The 19989-nt window shown below is 46.4% G+C and overlaps 1 protein-coding gene across 2 annotated transcripts in view; it reads right to left on the bottom strand.

The window, feature by feature from the left end:
- The window catches only part of ATP2C1 (ATPase secretory pathway Ca2+ transporting 1), a 67620-nt gene extending 53388 nt beyond the window's left edge, over positions 1–14232 (bottom strand). The window contains exons 1-2 of one of the 2 annotated variants that reach the window (XM_080974644.1): positions 14217–14232; positions 9844–10180 (exon numbers count right to left, since the gene is read on the bottom strand). In XM_080974644.1, the coding sequence (XP_080830770.1) occupies positions 9844–9915 (72 nt within the window). In that variant the 5' untranslated portion in view covers positions 9916–10180; positions 14217–14232. Of the gene's footprint in view, positions 1–9843; positions 10181–14216 lie in introns of those variants that run through there. The other variant, XR_013978028.1, reaches the window with a different exon arrangement.
- Positions 14233–19989: the final 5757 nt, after the last annotated feature.

Here is a 19989-nt window from a genome sequence, read left to right as displayed (position 1 = left end):
TCTATGGTGTTGGCCATCTTAAATTGTAATTAAGTATTGATTTTGATGCTTTTCTGGGCTGCCCCCAAGGGCCCTTATGGTGATAGGGCAGGATATAAATCTAATCGACAAATTAATGCCAGAATTTAAATGCATTTTATTTCACACTAGCAAAATGCCTGAAAAGTCGTATGTGTGGAGGGAACTTTTTATAAGAGTACAAAACACCCTTTTGGGTTCTGTATGCATTCTGTAGGGGAGGGGGGTCTCTCTTGTAAATGTATAGATGCCCCCTCCATTTTTACTTGGTGTTTGGACACTTGCTGTTTTTTTCCTAGATCCCTGAAACAAAATCTTGTACCTGTCAGTATGGGCAGGAAGGTTTTGCCCCCATCACAGCAGTATCCCCAAGAGTATATCACCTTACTTTTCTTCACAAGAGCATATGAAATCATTTAATTTATTTAAGGCAGGGTGGGGGTGGGATAGACAACCTATGAGACTGAGGCAGCATGGCTACTGGGTGCCATAGTCATTTCTGGAAAGCTGCAGGTTCCCCATCCACCCCATCTTAAATGAACATCCAAAACAAAGATTGCTTTCTTCTATTTCGAATAGCTTATTGCTATTAAATTCATCATTGGGAATGCACACAATTCCTCTGAACAAATTTCTGTTTACTTAAAAGCACACCTTCTCTAAGACTTTTTCAAAAGTCTGCACCTTTTATCCAGGGTTCAAAATAGAGCAGCCTCTACTATCCATGAATTGCAAGGCACTTCTAAAAGCAGCACAAAGAGCAATTTGGTCTTAGGAGATACGCAGTGGGACTCAACAGGATGGGGAGCTGAGTCGCAGCCGAGGTTTAACTGCCGAGTAGTCCCGGCTCTTGTTCTGTCCACAATGCACAATTATAATTATGCAATTAATATTGCATTGTGCAATATTACGAGCTGTCAGGGTGTCTGACCAAAGAGAATAGTTGTCTATTTCCCACCAAAAAGGAAACTTTAACAGCTCTCAGAAGACTTAAAGCAGAGCGTCTTTATAGGAGTTACTTACATTTGCATGCCACCATGTCTACATGTCACTGAACACACCAGGTTTAATTATGAATTAAGATTTACCATTTGCCATGCATGACAGCCACTACTCAAAGGTCCCCGGTCATATGAAACGGATGCTTGATAAGATTTATTCAACGTAGCAATGCAAGATCCACAGGACAGTGGTTTTTTAAAGGAGCTAAACCAGTTCTCACTAATAGAAGTACGGCATTAAAGTGACACACCCGGGCCAAGAATCTGACGTGTACATGTGACTCTTTCTTTTTCCTTTCACCTTCTAGAAATCTGCAGCAAACTGTCATACACAGTTCTTTTTTGCTGTAGGAAGCCAAATGCTCAAGCACAGGAATGACAATAAATGCCCAATATTAGAATAAATTTTATAACAGTAGTGTGTACTGGGAGGAATTCCAGAAGCAGTTCTGAAAAGTGCCAAGTCATTTCCCTGTCTGCGTGATCAGGCAACCCAATCTCTCTATACAAACTTGTTACTTTTGCAGACATTCTCCTGCTCTTAGCACCCTTTGGACAGCTGAACCTGAACCATCCGTGATGCCACTGGCGTTTGGGCCTGTTTGACCCAGCAAAAAGCTGAACGCACACTTTATTCTGCTGGAGAATTAGGTTATGTGGATCTGGGCCAAAGAAATTACTTCATTATTATGCAGAGTTGCTAGGTAGTTAACAATGGGATATGTGGAAATGCTAGATAGCTAATAAGCCAAGCGGAATTCATAATTACATATACAAGTGCGAGGGAGAAACCTGCTGAACTAAGGTTCAGGCAAAGATAAAGAGCCTGAAGTGAATGAAATGCGCAACTTAACATAAACCAGAGCTCTAGGTGCTCTCGAACACTATATAGCAAGCTGATAAACCCCATAGAAAAATATGCTAAATACCCTCATATCACCAAAATGTATTCTGCAGCTTGAGACCCAAATCCCTGAAGGGGAGCCTCTCCCTTGATCAGCCTGCCTAGAATCATAGGGGCCAAGTCCTAGGGGATGAGGGGCCTTGCCCCCCTAAAAGATTTGAGGGGGCCAGCCCTCCCCCCCCCCAGAGTTGATGGACATTTGTAGGGGAATCGTAGCTATATGTTATAATCCTCACTTGTTCTCAAAACGCACACTACAGTATAGTGATCTGAACACTGGTATTGCTTCAAAGCTGTAGCACTTGATTCTGAGTACAGTGGTACCTCGGCTTAAGTACTTAATTCGTTCTGGAGGTCCGTTCTTAACCTGAAACTGTTCCTAACCTGAAGCACCACTTTAGCTAATGGGGCCGCCGGGCCGCCGGAGCACGATTTCTGTTCTCATCCTGAAGCAAAGTTCTTAACCCGAGGTAGTATTTCTGGGTTAGCGGAGTCTGTAACATGAAGCGTATGTAACCTGAAGCGTATGTAACCCGAGGTACCACTGTAGCTTGAAAGCCTCCATGGACTTTACTAGACAGTAAGTACACAGTTCTGGGATGAAGGAGGGTCGAGGATTTGGTAGAGCACCAGGGCAGGAGGCCCAAAAGCTTCTTCACTCTCCAGCTGATTCACAGCAGATTTGAAGCAGACAGAAAATGAGCTGCCAAGTAGTAGACGTAAAAAGGACCTAGGGGTCTTAGTAAATCACAAGCTTAACATGAGTCAACAGTGTGGTTCAACAGCAGAACTAAAAGGCTGGAATGCCATCTGTCATAGATGCTTTAGTTGAGCTTCCTGCATTTCGGGGGGTTGGACTAGATGACCCTCAGGACCCCTTCCAACTCTACAATTCTATGATTCTTTGACTGTGCAACTCCCAGACACTTGTTCCCTGGAAGCATGCATTTTAGAGCTTAAAAATGAGAGCTCTGTGATCAACCAAGTTACTGAGGGAAGGCAGTTAGACAGTAGAGCAATACCTTACCCTGTTTAATTCTGTTCAGCTAATTATAAAGGTTATGGCTCACAGGCCCAACGTTCCTCTGCAATATCCTCACAGTGACAGCGATAGCTCAGACTGGTCTCCACTACACGGGAACTTGGACATGTTTGAGTTTGGGAGGGCAGCACAGGTTAAGCTGCAGTGGTCACACCAGTTGACTCTGGGGTTGCGGCGCTCATCTCGCTTTATTGGCTGAGGGAGCCGGCGTACAGCTTCCGGGTCATGTGACCAGCATGACTCTGGCGAAGCAGAGCAGCGCACGGAAACGCCGTTTACCTTCCCGCCAGAGCGGTACCTATTTATCTACTTGCACTTTGACGTGCTTTCGAACTGCTAGGTTGGCAGGAGCAGGGACTGAGCAACGGGAGCTCACCCCGTCGCGGGGATTCGAACCGCCGACCTTCTGATTGGCAAACCCTAGGCTCTGTGGTTTAACCCACAGCACCACCTGCGTCCCATACCAGCAAAAATAGGGAGCTTCTAAATCCACCAGAACTCTCCATCAGGCTTCTGTTAAGCAAAGTGGAAGAGTGGAATGAGGTGGAGCAGGGAGGAAAACTGCCTTGGAACTGAAGCCATAACATTTATGTCTGCATTGGTCAAAAAAATCAGAAGGGGCATGATTTTGACCCTGAGGGAATTCCTGAGAACTAATTATGAATCCACGGCACTGCATTCCTTATACCCATAAAGCTTGCCCTGAAAGATTTTATTCCATTTTATTTCATTTTACTAGGTCAGCTGCTTATCTATTAGGCCGTATTCTATAAATGCCTACTGGAAATTGTGACTGGCTCTCAGAATTAATCCAGCGCTCTGCCATCACTCAGTGGAACATTGCCTCTTTTACAAGAGATGTAAAAACTCTGCACTAGACGCCATTCTAGTCATTAATGCCTGGAATCCTGCCCTTAGTCAATGTGCTTTATGTTCCTGAGTGACAGCTTGGTTGCTTGTTCTGCAGCCCATCTGCTTGCATGGCAACATGCCACCTTTGCAAGGTGATCTAGCTTTAGCAGAAACAGAACATCAGCCAGAGGGAAGCGACCTGAGAAAAGCCTGCCTCCACCTTTGGCATAAAGCACATCCATCAATTCAAACTTTCTATGGACTTATGCCAGTAGATTTGCAGCACAATAAAAACATGAAGCAACAGGCACAGCTATGATTTATATTGCAATTGTGAACCTGCCCAGAGAAATCAGCTGGAAACAACTACTTGCTTTACTGACATTTTTTTTTAAATCATTGTGCATTTATTTTCTGATTGCAAAGCTCATCCTTAATGTTTCAAGTCTATTTCGGATTCTTTAAAAATGTGAATATTTAATAGAAAGTCAGTGTGATGGCCTGGGAATCCGATTCAGAGGCTGAACTGGAGGAATCCCAGGCTGCACAGGAGTCCCCGCCTCCAGGGCCGGCTGAGCTGGGGTAGGGCCTTGATTCTGAAGCGCCTGCACCTGTGCCGGATCCTCAGGAGCAGGCACCAGGTGAATCCACTCTGGCTCCGGAGGCAATTGAGGACGCATTGCCTACAGGTGCGCCTCTCCCAGCCCTGTCAGGGGAAAGTGAGTCTCCCCCTGGGTCCAGTAACCCACCAGCCTCTCCTGAGCTGCAGAGGCTCAGGGCAGAGAGGCGGAGGGAACTGGTTTCTCCCAGGAGGAGTGCTCGCCTTAAGGCCAGGAGAGGCGGGTCACCTGGGGGCCGGGACCACCCCTGGCCTCAGAGAAGATAAAGGCCAGTCAGCCCAGTCCCAGGTTGCGGGAGCAACGTCGTTGAAGAGCTGTTTCGGCCAACACCCAGTCCTGTTCCCCCAGAGTTCCTGTCCTTGCCCGGCTCCTCGCTGTGGACCCCGCTTCGCCTGTGGAGGACTGTCTGCCGACCCTCGACTCAGGTCCTGGACCTTGCCCCACGGTAACCTCCCCCCTGGACCAGCACAGGCAGATATGTTATTAGAGTGTAGGAGAACCAACCAAACAGATCCCATGTCTTCCAATATCCTCTGTTTCAGAAACAGAGGATGTTTAATTATAATATTTAAATTAAAATATGTAAATGAAAATAAGGTTGGAAGGATGTGCTGGAAAGAACAATCTAAACTAGAATACAAAATTGGGAGGTGAGAGGAGGTCAAGGAAATAAGTAAAGGGAAAAAGTTAGTAAAGGTTTAATTTGCTTTTGTTCTATTTTAATTCAATGCATTTTTATATCTTTTGTTTTGCTTTTTGTATTCTATTTTATTGTTCCTTGTTTTTTCTTTCTACTTTTTGCTCTGTTATGGTTAAATTTTTCTTTGTATTTTGTACTGTTTTTTTTCTCTTTTTTTTTTTTTGTAGCTTTAAACTTGGAATAAATATCATTAAAAAAAAATAAATGTCTTCCAATATCCTGCTGGACCAAGCCTTGAGCTCTTGCTGGTGGTCTGGGGTGTAAAATGTTACAGAGGTTAATGTTTCTGCAGCATGTTTTCTGCTTTGTAATTTCATTAGTGACAATAGATGGGTACCAACTCCAAATAAATATTCGACAGGCCTGGCAGTTTCAAATTTTTAAGCTTTGTTTACTAAAAACATGTCAAATAAATATGCTAAATTACGTAGATCACCCTCTAGGGCCATCAGAAAAATTCGTAGTACAAATTACCCTGTGCAAATCAAGTTGAAAAGGAAAACCTTCCTATTCAAAGTTTTCCAGAAAATGTACATCATTTGCTCCTGCTCAGTAAAACTGTCTTTCATCTCAGTTCTGCATTTGTTATCCCAACAGGAGACTCCACAGAAGGCAAAATCCAAGTTTACCAAGTTATAAGCAGAGCCGTCTTTCCCATAGGGTTTAGTGGTGTGTCGCACCAGGGTGCTGGCCTCTCAGGGGCGCCCCAGCAAGGGGGGAGCTGCGCGGCTTTGCTGGTAGCCTCCCCTTTCCCTGTACGCCCACCAGCTGCGCCCCGCCAACCATAAGGCTGGAGGGCGTGCAGCTTCCCTCCCAAGCCTCTGTGGGTTTCGCTCTCCTCCCGAGAAGGCTTGGGAGGGGCGCAACTTCACTCTCAAGCCTCTGCGGGGATCGCTCTCCTGCAGCGGCATGGGGGAGAGTTGAGCCCTCCCCCCGGATGGCTGGCAGTGCGCAGCTACGGCCACCCCAACACTATCCGTGGTAATTTGGGGGTGCCAAATTACCCCCAATGAGGTGATTGGTAAAAAGGAACTTGAAGCCCATTATATAGCCTTTCCATGCTTAGCTAAGCATTTCTGTTCTCATCCTGAAGCAAAGTTCTTAACCCGAGGTACTATTTCTGGGTTAGCGGAGTCTGTAACCTGAAACGTATGTAACCCGAGGTACCACTGTATACCCTGAGTTGCCAGCTGCTCCTTATTCCAGGGCCCCCATCACTGCATTAAACATATTTTAAACTTTCAGGCAGGGGGGAAGAATCCAGACCCAGAAGCTGGCTGTGCCCCTTCAAGCATCTCCTTCTGGCTCAGACATGCAGAATAAATATATCTCTATCTCTCTATCTCTATCTCTATCTCTATCTCTATCTCTATCTCTATCTCTATCTCTATCTCTATCTCTATCTCTATCTCTATCTCGCATCCACATTTCAGGCTCCTGAATCATGAACCATAGCCATGCATATTACTTCCCATATTTCCACAGAATATGTGCAGTTTCCTTTAGTCCAGACATTGCAGCATTTCCCTGATCATGGAAAATGCCAACCCTTCTGTTATCACTCCTAGCAAAAACGCAAAGGAGACAAATTGTGCTGACTTTGTAGCACGTGAAAAAGATTGCCAAAGAGTTAAACGGTAGCAAGGAACATTTTTTTGCCAAGAAAAGATAGAGTAGCTTGAATACTCAAATAACTTCAGCCATGGGGATAATATAAATCCTATAAGAAGATCAAGAGAAGCCTAGCTGGAGTCTAAAGACATTTTCCTCAGCATTACGATCATAAACTTTGCTTATCTTGAATGGTACATGCTGCGCTATTTGTATGCAGCGAGAGCTCACTGGGTTCTTTTTGTTTAGCCGTACACCTAATCTTACCTCAAACTTATTTTGATTTACTGGGGCTCTTTTCATCAGAAATTATTTTCCAAGGCTAAACAAGAGCTATTACAGCTGTTGCTGTTCCACAAATGGTGATCTTGCAACAAGAGTATTAATTCAAAACAACCACTTCCTACTTCCTTTTTTTTTTTTTTTTTTAAAAGGAGTTACATAAGAGCAAGAGTTTGGAGTCCCATTTGTCAGCCGTGTCTCAAAGCAAACGGCTCCTGCAACAGATTTGACACTTGCAAGAGACATGCTTTGGGTTTTTAAAAATTATTTTATCTAAATTAAAATCTTGCCCTATTTAAATGAAACACGGGCTACAGCCCCTTCCAATCAACCATTCTCTAGCTTCAGACTAGCCCGCTGAAGTATTGGCTGAATGATTTTATAGCCTCCAATTTGTTCCACAAAAATCCAATTAATATTTTCAGCAATTATAGCAATTCCCAATATCCATAGCAATAGTATAGCATAGTTTAACAATTCCCAATATCCATTCCTCTGAGACTGTATAGGATTTCACACTTCCCATTTTTGAGGTCTCACTAGTATGATATATACCCCTATTTTCTGGTCACAGAATAGATGGCTTTTATTTGAAGCACATTGTCTGGATTCATGTACCCGAATTCTGAGGCTTGATGGGGGGGGGGGGGGGCAAGGCTCAAAGCAGTTTACCCCAAAAAAATACAACAACGAAATGATCAATAAGGAAAAAGTAACAATAATAATTTAAGACTTTCAGAAAGTTAAAATAACAATATAAATTTAAAACAGATTAGAACTCACAGCAGCTTTCAAAATATATGGGTAGGCACTTCTAAACAAAAAGTTTTATCAGGTGCCAGAAGGTACATTGAAGATGCCTACTGGATATCAATAGGCAGGGAGTTCCCAAGTGTAGGTGCTGCCACACTAAAATATTGACTTCCTACAGATGCAGAGCAGATATTATGTGGGACCAGGGCTGTCTTAAGCATATGCGGTGCCAGAGTGCAAAGATCCGCCCAGCCTCCCCCCCAGGTTGCCCAGTCCCAGGCGCGCAGGAGGGCGGAGCTGACCAGCCGCCTCAGCGTCTCGCTGGCTCGATCACCCCTGAACTTGCGGTGCGAAGCCGCACGCAGCAGAAGAGCCCGTTGCAGCGCTCTGACCAATAGGCAGGCTCTTCCCCGGACTCAACTCTCGGGCCCCGGACTCTCAGCCTGGCGCCCCTGAAAGCCTGGCGCCCGGGTGCCCCGCACCCCTAGCGCCTATGGGTAAGACGGCACCTATAACACTTCCAGTTCCACTGATCGAAGCAGTCAGGTGGGTATATATGAACCTTTTGGCTTCAACCTGTCAACAGCAAGGCAAGAGGACTTTCAACTACAGTGGTGCCCCGCAAGACGAATGCCTCGCAAGACGGAAAACCCGCAAGACGAAAGGGTTTTCTGTTTTGGAGGCGCTTCGCAAGACGAATTTCCCTATGGGCTTGCATCGCAAGACGAAAGCCCATAGGGAAATGCTGGCGGTCGGGAGCAAAGACTTTCGCCCACAGCCGGCCTTCAGAAGAGGACCTCTTCTGAAGGCCGGCGGGGGGCAAAAGTCTTTGCTCCCCCCCGCCTGCCTTCCCCCCACCTGCCCCGGGCGATCTTAAAATGCTGGCGGGCGGGAGCGAAGCGTTCGCTGCCGACCCCCAGCATTTTAAAATCTCCCCGGGACAGCAGAGAAGTCTCTGCTGTCCCGGGGAGATTTTAAAATGCTGGGGGTCGGGAGCGAAGCGTTCACTGCCGACCCCCAGCATTTAAAAATCTCCCCGGGACAGCAGAGAAGTCTCTGCTGTCCCGGGGAGATTTTAAAATGCTGGGGGTCGGGAGCGAAGCGTTCGCTGCCGACCCCCAGCATTTAAAAATCTCCCCCTGTCCCGGGGAGATTTTAAAATGCTGGGGGTCGGGAGCGAAGCTTTCGCTGCCGACCCCCAGCATTTAAAAATCTCCCCGGGACAGCAGAGAAGTCTCTGCTGTCCCGGGGAGATTTTAAAATGCTGGGGGTCGGGAGCGAAGCGTTCACTGCCGACCCCCAGCATTTAAAAATCTCCCCGGGACAGCAGAGACTTCTCTGCTGTCCCGGGGAGATTTTTAAATGCTGGGGGTCGGCAGCGAACGCTTCGCTCCCGACCCCCAGCATTTTAAAACGCTGTTCCGAAGCGGGGCGGGGGGGCCGGGAACACCTGCCCCAGCCGCCCCACTTCGGAACGCTGTTCCGAAGCGGGGCGGGGGGGCCGGGAACACCTGCCCCAGCCGCCCCGCTTCGGAACGCTGCTCCGAAGCGGGGCGGGGGGCGGGAACACCTTCTGAAGGCGGGCGGGGGGCGAAAGTCTTTGTCCCCCCTGCCTGCCTTCCCAGGGGCTTTTAAATCGCCCCGGACAGCGGAGAAGTCCTCCGCTGTCCGGGGCGATTTTAAAATGCCGCCCGCCAGCATTTTAAGATCGCCCGGACAGCGGAGAAGTCCTCCGCTGTCCTGGGGTTTTTTAAAATGCTGGGGGTGGGAAGAAAAGCCCTTGTCCCCCCCCCCCCCAGCCTTCAGAAGAGGTCCGGGGACAGACTGTCCCCGGACCTGGTCTGAAGGCGGTTTCCCTAGGAACGCATTGATTGATTTTCAATGCATTCCTATGGGAAACCGTGCATCGCAAGACGAAAAACTCGCAAGACGAAGAGACTTGCGGAACGAATTAATTTCGTCTTGCGAGGCACCACTGTATGCAGTTCTTTAATTATATATAAATATTATAACAAACAAACCAGGTCCAGGGGGGAAAAACAACCAGAAACCAAACTAACCTCTTTATTCTTCTCTTGCTCATCTCCTCCCACATTTCCTTTCCTCCTCCTCTGAAGCAAACTTCCTTCCATATTCTCCCTGAAATCTTTTTCTTTCTTTCTTGATAATACCTTGTAAGACAGGGACAGGCGGTTAAAGGGCAAAGCCAGCCTTAAACTGCCCTTATAAAGAACCAGAGCAGATTCCCCAGCAAATGTTCTTAAGGAGAGGTCAAATCTAATTAATAGCAGTGAGAGAGATAGGTTTTCTTCTTTGCGTGAAAACTGGAGCTGAGCCAAAATTTATCAGGAGCCTTTTTTTTTTTTCTGAAGCAAGTCCTGAGATTTTCTTTCACCCCTGTAGAAAAATAAAAAGACTACTTTACTGAATTTTCTTTGCTCATTCTTCACCTCTCATGCACACAATGCACAGAACAATGCTTAGAACTGAGGCATGCAAAATGGTGGCCAGGATGACTACACTGTTGCTGAGGTTTCAGTGACAACTTAGATATCTTTTCCTCTCCTGCCAAATAAATTTTGTGAAATAGTCTCCCCGATTTGGCATGAAACAGGAGTGGATAATTTTAAGAGGCCATTTGGGCACCATTCAAATACAAAATTTCCCATGGAGTTTTCTGATAACAGATAAACATTAAATACAGATATAAATATTTTACGTAAAATGTCTGTCTCCTAGGTTAATGAAGTAATCTAACTAACTATGTGGGGTCTTGCTAAAATTGGTTTAAGCAGCAGCAGCAACGAAAGTGTTTCTAATTTCAAGCCAGACTTAAAGGGCATGCAGTGCCACCTTTTACATATTTACTCAGAAATCTGTTCCAAGTGTTCAGCAGAGCTTGCTCAGAAGTAAATGGGCCTGAATTTGCAGCCTGAACCCTTAGTCCTACAACACAAAACCAGATTATAAAGTGTATTTATTCAAAAGTAGATCCTATTAGGGATGCCATATTTTGAAGAGCAAAGAAGAGGTCACATTTGCCGACTTCTGTTTTTAACGATGGATCACTGTGATGACTCTACCCATGAAAAAGAGGACGTGTCCTGGAAAAAGTAGACATATGGCAACCTTAGCAGCCTCCAGGCACAAATCAGTCTACTGTAGTAAAGAGTATAAAAAGGTTGCAATCCCAAATTCCTGAACTATCAATATCAATAAACCTGACTTCCAAGTGGGCCTTGTTAAGATGAAGGTTGAAAAGCTGATACCCTTCGGCATATCTACATTACAAATTTAGACTGGTTACAAGCCTATTTAACTATGATGCTGCTCATGGAAATCTAGACATTCAACCTGAGCATCTTTCCATTCCTGTCCACAGAGGCTTCTCCTGAAATGAAAATAGCAGCTTGGGAGAGACCATTTTTGTCAGGGAGGTGGTAGACAGAAAGAATCAACCTCCTCCTCTCTCCATCCCCCTCCTGCAGCTGCTCTGACTGACTCCAAAGATACTAATTCCAAAAAAAGTGTGCCATTTAATTAATTTCATGTCAGGTTTTGCTCAGCTGTATGGGAGCTACTTCCCACAAGAGGACTCAGCACTGCTGCCTAGGGCTGCAAAATGAGAGATCCTCAACACACCTCTTGCCTCCCTGATGGCTTTCCCCCCCATCCATTCTTCCCCTGATCCTGGCACCCACTTCCTTTTCCTGACTGTAGAAATCCAGGTGTAATGTACAGCAGAAGCAAAAGGGAAGCAGATGAGGCCTATGGGAGTATGAAGGCAGTGAAGGTCCTGTGTGAGTGCCTGGAGGTGGTTGGAGGTTGGATGGCGGCTAACAGATTGAGGTTGAATCCTGACAAGACAGAAGTACTGTTTCTGGGGGACAGGAGGCGGGCAGGTGTGGAGGATTCCCTGGTCCTGAATGGGGTAACTGTGCCCCTGAAGGACCAGGTGCGCAGCCTGGGAGTCATTTTGGACTCACAGCTGTCCATGGAGGCACAGGTCAAATCTGTGTCCAGGGCAGCTGTTTACCAGCTCCATCTGGTACGCAGGCTGAGACCCTATCTGCCTGTGGACTGCCTCGCCAGAGTGGTGCATGCTCTGGTTATCTCCCGCTTGGATTACTGCAATGCGCTCTACGTGGGGCTACCTTTGAAGGTGACCCGGAAACTACAACTAATCCAGAACGCGGCAGCTAGACTGGTGACTGGGAGCGGCTGCAGAGACCACATAACACCGGTCTTGAAAGACCTACATTGGCTCCCAGTACGTTTCCGAGCACAATTCAAAGTGTTGGTGCTGACCTTTAAAGCCCTAAACGGCCTTGGTCCAGTATATCTGAAGGAGCGTCTCCACCCCCATCGTTCTACCCAGACACTGAGGTCCAGCACTGAGGGCCTTCTGGCGGTTCCCTCACTGCGAGAAGCCAAGTTACAGGGAACCAGGCAGAGGGCCTTCTCGGTAGTGGCGCCTTCCCTGTGGAACACCCTCCTACCAGATGTCAAAGAGAACAACAACTACCAGGCTTTTAGAAGACATCTGAAGGCAGCCCTGTTTCGGGAAGCTTTTAATGTTTGATGTATTATAGTATTTTAATATTCTTTTGGAAGCCGCCCAGAGTGGCCGGGGAAGCCCAGCCAGATGGGCGGGGTATAAATAATAAATTATTATTATTATTATTATGGGAGGAACAGGTGAGGTACCTGTTCCCATAAGGCAGTGATGGTGAACCTTTTAGAGTGCCCAAACTGAAACCCAAAACCCACTTATTTATCACAAAGTGCCAACAAGGCCATTTAACCTGAATTGGTGCACAATCTGCAGTAGCTGTCACTACTCTGACTCCTTAAGAAAGAAGTACAGTATCTGGTTACCATATTGCTTTGTATCTGGGGAATTTGTGTGAACTCTAGGCAAGCTCTCTGTGTTTGCATTGAAAGAGAAGATGCATATAGATCTTTTTGCGGTTCATTAACCCAACAATTAAGGATGCGGGTGGCGCTGTGGCCTAAACCACTGAGCCTAGGGCTTGCCGATTGGAAGGTCGGCAGTTCGAATCCCCGCAACGGGGTGAGCTCCCGTTGCTCAGTCCCTGCTCCTGCCAACCTAGCAGTTTCAAAGCATGTCAAAGTGCAAGTAGATAAATAGGTACCACTCTAGCGGAAAGGTAAACGGTGTTTCCATGCGCTGCTCTGGTTTCACCAGAAGCAGCTTAGTCATGTTGGCCACATGACCAGGAAAAACTGTCTGCGGACAAACGTCGGCTCCCTCGGCCAGTAAAGAGAGATGAGCGCCGCAACCCCAGAGTCGTTCGCGACTTAACTGTCAGGGGTCCTTTACCTTTACCTTTTTAACACAAGAATTACCCATTCTCAGCACTGTTGTTTGCCTTCATGAAGGTAAGTGTAGTTAATATGTTTTGACATCACCACCACAAAGACTGGGTTTGTCTTCTCTATGAGATACTCATCTTCTCTGTTAGGATAAAATACTTGTTTCTGCAGCAGTCGGAGCAGCTTTTAGAGAAAATAAATTCCAACAGTGTTTTTCCTGCTCCCTCGCCCAGCCCCGACTGGCCCCTACGCGGTGTGTCCGGTGTGGCCCCGGGCGTGCCCACACTCGCTGTACTTGGCTGTGGTTGAGCTTGGTAAAGAAGTATGGCAGAAAGAAGGAGGCGATCATGGCACGGCGAGGCCGGTGGGGCCCGGAGCCCCAGTGCTGGGTGAAGGGCGATGAGGATGGGGCGGTGGCGGCCCTGCCTGGCTACCCGGGACTGGAACAAAATGGCTTCTTGAGCTCGCCAGCGATGCCATCCTCCCCTGCTGGCTCCCTTGTGACGCACCCTGCCTGTTGCCTCCCATTGGCCCAGCCAGAGGGTGTGTAAAGCCTCAACCTCTCAGCAGGAGGAAGAGGAAGGCGGCTGCTCGGCTGCCCAAGTTGAGCTGAGGACTCGACGCACCGCTCTCACCTTCTGCCGGCTCTGTGCTGGGTCAACGGCACGCGTGCCCACAGAGAGGGCTCTGAGTGCCACCTCTGGCAATGCATGCCATAGGTTCGCCACCACTGCCATAAGGCAGCATTTCCCAACCTTGGGCCTCCAGCTGTTTTTGGACTACAACTCCCATAATCCTCAGCTAGCAAGGCCAGTGGTCAGGGATGATGGGAATTGTAGTTTGAAAACAGCTGGAGGCCCAAGGTTGGGAAACACTGCCATACGGCATGGATGGAGAAGCTGTGGTATTCTGGACGCGCAACACCTATCAGCCCCAGCTAGCATGGCTAATGGCCAGGGAGCTGTAGGGTAACAACATCTGGAAGGCCACAGGTGCCCCATCCCTGCCCATGGTGGGAAAGCAATGCAGCTCCTCACTCACGCTTTCTTCAGCCAACTTTGCTGAAACACCAGGGATTCTCCACCCTCCCTTTTACCCTGCTTGGTTTCCAGTTGCTTGGCTGAAGCCTTCCAGCAGCTTACATTGCCAGTTGCCCCTTTCCAGTTCTATCTCCCTGGGTTCTCTTTTAGATGGCTTCTCGCTTGGTGTACTTTGGTTCCCATGGCAACTATTGGAAGCTGGCAGCCTACCTCTCTTCTACTTTCCGGCAAGAACTCACTACTACATCTGGGAAGCCTCATCAGTGCCTGAAGCCAAGTCCTAATATCACAATGCTAGCAAGTCTGAGTGCACCAACCATAATTATTTCCATCTCCGTGGGCAAATTTAGCCTCAGTCTGTCTTTCTTTTCAAAACCTTACTTCTTGAAATCCTGAATCGCTTGCCTTAGCCAAAGGAACATGCATTATTTGATTGTGATTTCAGATGCTAACCATTTCACAAATAGTTATATGGTAGCAGAACTTAGGCTACAAAGGGATGATCTCCTGGCAGTTTTATTTCAAGTGAACCGGAGGGAATACAAAAGAATGAAGGAACAATGTGTCTTTAAAAACCGCAGGAGTTCAACAGGTGCAGTGTCTCCCTTCAGAGGAATACAGCTATAGGTAAATCAACACTTGTTGAATGTTGGCACAGTGTCCCTGTCACAGAAAGGGTAATCCATAAAAGATTTAAAAAAAGATGCCAGCATGCTTATCTATGATAACATTGAGAAGAAATGCTTCGCTGTTAGGGTATGGTACTTTCACTTAATTAGCTGGCAAATGTTTGATATTTGACACTTATACACACTTTTGTTAAAGCAGGACGATGCTTTAAAATATTATTGTGAAATGGCAGCCTTGGTGATTCTATGGAAATACACACACACACACACACACACACTCAATTTCATACCTAGAAGTCCAGTTTTATGTCAAAGAAATCTGTTCAAACTGCTTTGTTCACCTTCAGAAGTTATTCTGGGAGCAGAATGTTTTTGCCTGCCACAGCTTCTTTGTAAAACTGCCATACACACTTCCCAATAGCATATAACCATAGAACGATAACTGAACGAGAGGCACCACCATGGGGTACTTAAGTCAGAGGGACCTGGGTTCAAATACACTTCTCAGCCAGAAATCCCACAGGGTGATCTCATGCTAACAGCTGCTGTTCTTCATTGTGACCTCAGGGTATTTGTGAGGAGGGAAGGGGCAACAAGTATGCTGCCAAGAGATCTTGGGTGGGTGGGGAGCTCAAAATGGCATAAATGAATGACCCCACCCCACGATGGGGTGGAAGGTTCACAGGCTATGATGGACTTGCTTACAAATTTATTGACAGCTGCACGAATTATGATAGCTAGGAAGTGGAAGGGGCAAGCAGAATATAAAATGGAAGAATGGTATAAAGAGGTGTGGGATACAGCTATTAATGATAAATTAATGGGTGCCATTAAGGTAAGATGGGGAACACGCAGGAGAAATGATTTTGAGGAGATATGGAGGGTGTTTGTAGAATGGGGTCAAACCATCGCAGGAGGTGTTGAAATTTTGGGAGGTTGAATAGTTACAATGGAATGATCTCGATGGTGGGGTGCACATTTTTATTCTTATTTATTAATGATTATTACTTTGTCAAAATAAAAAAATAAAAATAATGGATAAATAAAAATAAATAAATAAATAAATGACACCCCCACACCCTTTCAGGTGGCAAGACTGTGGGCAAGATGATTATTTCAAGAGTCCTTTGGCAGGGAACTCACTGCCCCTCCTCGTATTAAGTGTCAGGAGCTGGTCCTACACTTGAGTAGGACCCTGGCAGAGACACAGGCCCAACTGGCATGTTCTCTCCCTCCTGGTCTTTCATTTGGGAGCTTCAAAAGCTTTCTTCTTCCCGAACATCACAGCGACCGATGCCAACAGACACCGGCACACTTAGGGATCCGCAGAGTCTGCGCAGTTCCTCAGCAACTCAGCATTTTGGCTAATCTACTTCATTTACATATAAACACACACGGAGCACTGCAACATGGCTCCCTCTCTCTCTAGCATCAGTCAGCAAAGAGAAAAAGAACAAAGGACAATAGTCCCACTTCATGGAACACAGTAACACAAACATCCTGTCTCCGTCACTTCCCACTTTGTGGAGTCAAAACATATACCGTCATGTGATAGACAAAAATCCTATGACTGCAATCATGGAGCAGGAATTCTAACATTAAGCACCCCCATCATGAAGTCTTTGGACGTAACACCAGGGGTGAGGGGTCTGGTAAACACCACAAAGCCTGAAACAGCCATAGCTTTTATTGATACTTATCTAACAGTGTAGTGTTTAGAGTGTTGGACTATGACACACTCTAGTTCAAATCCCCACTTAGTCATGAAGCTCATTGTGTGACCGTGTACCAGTCACGGTCTCTCAGCCTAAATCTACTTCACAGAGATGTGATGGGGATTACATGAGGAGAGGGAGAACCACCTACACCACCCAAAGCTCGGGGGGGGGGAGGTATAGTATAAATGCAATAAATAAATGATCAATGTGTGCATGCAGGCTTTATGACATACAGAGGAACAATGGCTGCATCTTTTGGGGCAGTTAAACGTAATCCTACTTTTAATAACGTGGGTGGCGCTGTGGTCTAAACCACTGAGCCTTGGGCTTGCCGATCGGAAGGTCGGAGGTTTGAATCCCCGCGATGGGGTGAGCTCCTGTTGCTCGGTCCCTGCTCCTGCCAACTTGCAGTTCAAAAGCACGTCAAAGTGCAAGTAGATAAATAGGTACCGCTGCGGTGGGAAGGTAAACGGCAATTCTGTGCACTGCTCTGGTTCGCCAGAAGCAGTTTAGTCATGCTGGCCACATAACCTGGAAGCTGTACGCCGGCTCCCTCGGCCAGTAAAGTGAGATGAGTGCTGCAATCCCAGAGTCGTCCGCGACTGGATTTAACGGTCAGGGGTCCCTTTACCTTTACTTAATTTTAATAAAGTTTTTGCATGCAAAAGTTTTGGGGCAGTTATACTGCTTTGTTTCCAGTCTGTGCATGTCCTGTAACTTCCTGCTGAAATCCTGTAACTTTTTATATCACAAATGTCCCAGTTTATTCTTTGTCCCAGTTCTGTTGAGCTATAGTGCAAGAGTGCTCCTCCAGATGGCAACAATATGGTAGCGTTGAGGAAGCATCACAGAACTAATAAAGCAGAATGATGTGTAAACAGCCAGTCCAGCATAAATCCGCCACCAATGAACTATTAATGCATCAATTACATGTTGCAGAGTACATACACACCCCCCCACAGGCAGGAGCCCATAAGATTTTCTTTCTACTTAATTTTTCCCTAAGCCCTTCATTCAATATCTTTTGTTTGCATTCTCCTATGATTTGCTACTCCCCCCCCCATTGCCCAATATCTCTCCCTTGCAGAGTGCATGCGAGCTAACATCTCACTCTGTTGTCACAGTGCAATTTTTCTTTTACTATCTCATGGGAGCTGAATCCATATCTTTTCCCTTTGATTCTTTTAAATAACCTTCAAACTGACTTTAAAATAAGGCACATTATGTTATTTTTCTCCCAGTGCAGCCTTATAAACTCTCCGCGGGTGTGCTGCTAGCATAGTGCTAATGATTTATGTGTAAAAATAAAGGCTGCCCCTCAATTCGATTATGGCTTTTAATTCTTTCCAGGCACGGCCAGTTTGTCATCTCAACTCCAAACATGGTACTTGAAAGCAAGTCCCATAATGTCAGGGAAATGTACTTCCAATATAACTTACCCTCTGCTGTGCAGCCCAACTGCAGCATAAATGCTAAGGGCCTTTGCTTTCTCATGGGAACAGTTTATGAATAAGGTGATTCAATGCAACTGCAAACTATTGGGCATTCACTTTTTCTGGGAGGGAGAAGGGGGCTGCACTTTTTGCCCTTGCCCCCTCTGTCACATCACCCGGCTGTCGCCTTCCACACGTTGGTAGCGGAGTCTGAAGTGGGGAGCCTCTGCTACGGTGTAGGACAGGGGTCAGCAAACTTTTTCAGCAGGGGGCCAGTCCACTGTCCCTCAGACCTTGTGGGAGGCCGACTATATTTTTTTAAAAAATATGAACGAATTCCTATGCCCCACAAATAACCCAGTGATGCATTTTAAATAAAAGGACACATTCTACTCATGTAAAAACACGTCGATTTCCGGACCGTCTGCAGGCCGGATTTAGAAGGTGATTGGGCCGGATCCGGCCCCCAGGCCTTAATTTGCCTACCCATGGTGTAGGATCCCTGTGCAACTTACAACCCTGGCCATTTTAACCTGTACAGTTGCTGCTGTTCAGCTGCTCCCTTTTTCTTCTTTTTCTTTATCCCCCTGTTCTGGGACTGTGAATTTCAGACCTGCCCCCAGCTGCCATCTTCTTCTGAAGGAGCAGCGAAGGAGCTTGTGAGGAGAAGGGCAGAAAGTTCCTCACAACAGCAGTGGTGGTGACTGCTACTGTTGTTGCTGGATGAGCATTGCCCTGGCAGGGAGCAAGCGTTGTGCAGGGACGTGCCGGATTTCCGTATAAGCTAAACAAGCCATAGCTTAGGGCCCCAAAAAAATTTAAAGGGGGGAAAAACTGGATGCAGATTTCCAAAATATTAGATAAAAAACAAATAAAATAAAACCTACATACAGCAACAGTGTTTTGTGTTGTGTGGGCTCCTATGATGTAAGTAATGGGCCCCGCCTGCTAGCCTGCTCCCTCGAATATCACTGGTTTGCTCATTTCTATATATAGGGTGCCTACATTCTGCATGTGCAAATGGCTTTAGATACCTATTAGGTCCATAAATTACCATATAGCATATATTCAACACAAAAAACAGCAACAATTTGTTGTTGATGAAGAACAGCTGGACATATAAAGGGCCCCATTACCTTCAGTAGCTTAGGGCCTCATCAAACCTAAATCCAGCCCTGTGCAGGGAGAACTGGAGGCTGACAACTGGAGAGAAAGGGTCAGGTTCATACCGGGAGTTGTCAGATAAAACACTATATAGCTCTCAGAGAATTTCCGCTTTAGATGCTAGTGTCTGTTACCAAGCCAAAGTGGGATGACTTAACTTAGGCGCAAAATGATGTCTAATTGGGCTTTTCACAAGCCCTGCCTCTTGCAGCACTGTAAGGTATCTATTGGTCTGTGAAATGAGGGTGCTTCTGTCACTGTGTATGCAGCTGTTTATAGACATTACACATAGCTATGATAGGGTTGGTCACAAGATACAAAAGATTCACATGAGCTTGGCTGTGCTCAACAAGTGGTTTATGTTTACTCCTTCACTGATACTTTATCATGGAATGTGCATAGCAAAACCTGTGAAATACCATTCTATCTGCCACTCAGCAGCCAGAGGTGGGACTGTAGCAGAATGACAGAGCACAGGCTTTGTAGGCAGGTCTCGGGTTCAATCACTGGCCTCTATAGCTAGGGTTGGGAAAGTCCCTGTTTGAAACCTGCTCAACTGCTGCCAGTCTGTGAAGACAATATTGAGCTAGATGGGCAAAGGTCTGTTTTGGTATGTTTATTATCAGGAAGTAAATAAACCTCCTGTTTCTTTCTGCCTCTTTGGGACTGCAAAAATTGGGGGGGGGGGGGAGGTCAGAATACATGATCTATATAGTATGATTCATGTAATTCCCCTACCAGCAATTACCATATTTTTCGCTCCATAAGGTGCACCTGACCATAAGGCACACCTAGTTTTTAGAGGGGGGATTCAAGAAAAAAAAAATTTAAAGGGAGCGCTGATCAGAGCTTGTATGCTCTGTCCCTTCCCCCACCCGCAAAAGC

The sequence above is a fragment of the Podarcis pityusensis genome, assembly GCF_964106645.2.
Source record: "Podarcis pityusensis genome assembly, chromosome: 12".
Classification (NCBI taxonomy): Eukaryota; Metazoa; Chordata; class Lepidosauria; order Squamata; family Lacertidae; genus Podarcis; species Podarcis pityusensis.
Note: the sequence above shows the minus strand (reverse complement) of the source record. Positions and strands in the feature narration are given on the sequence as shown.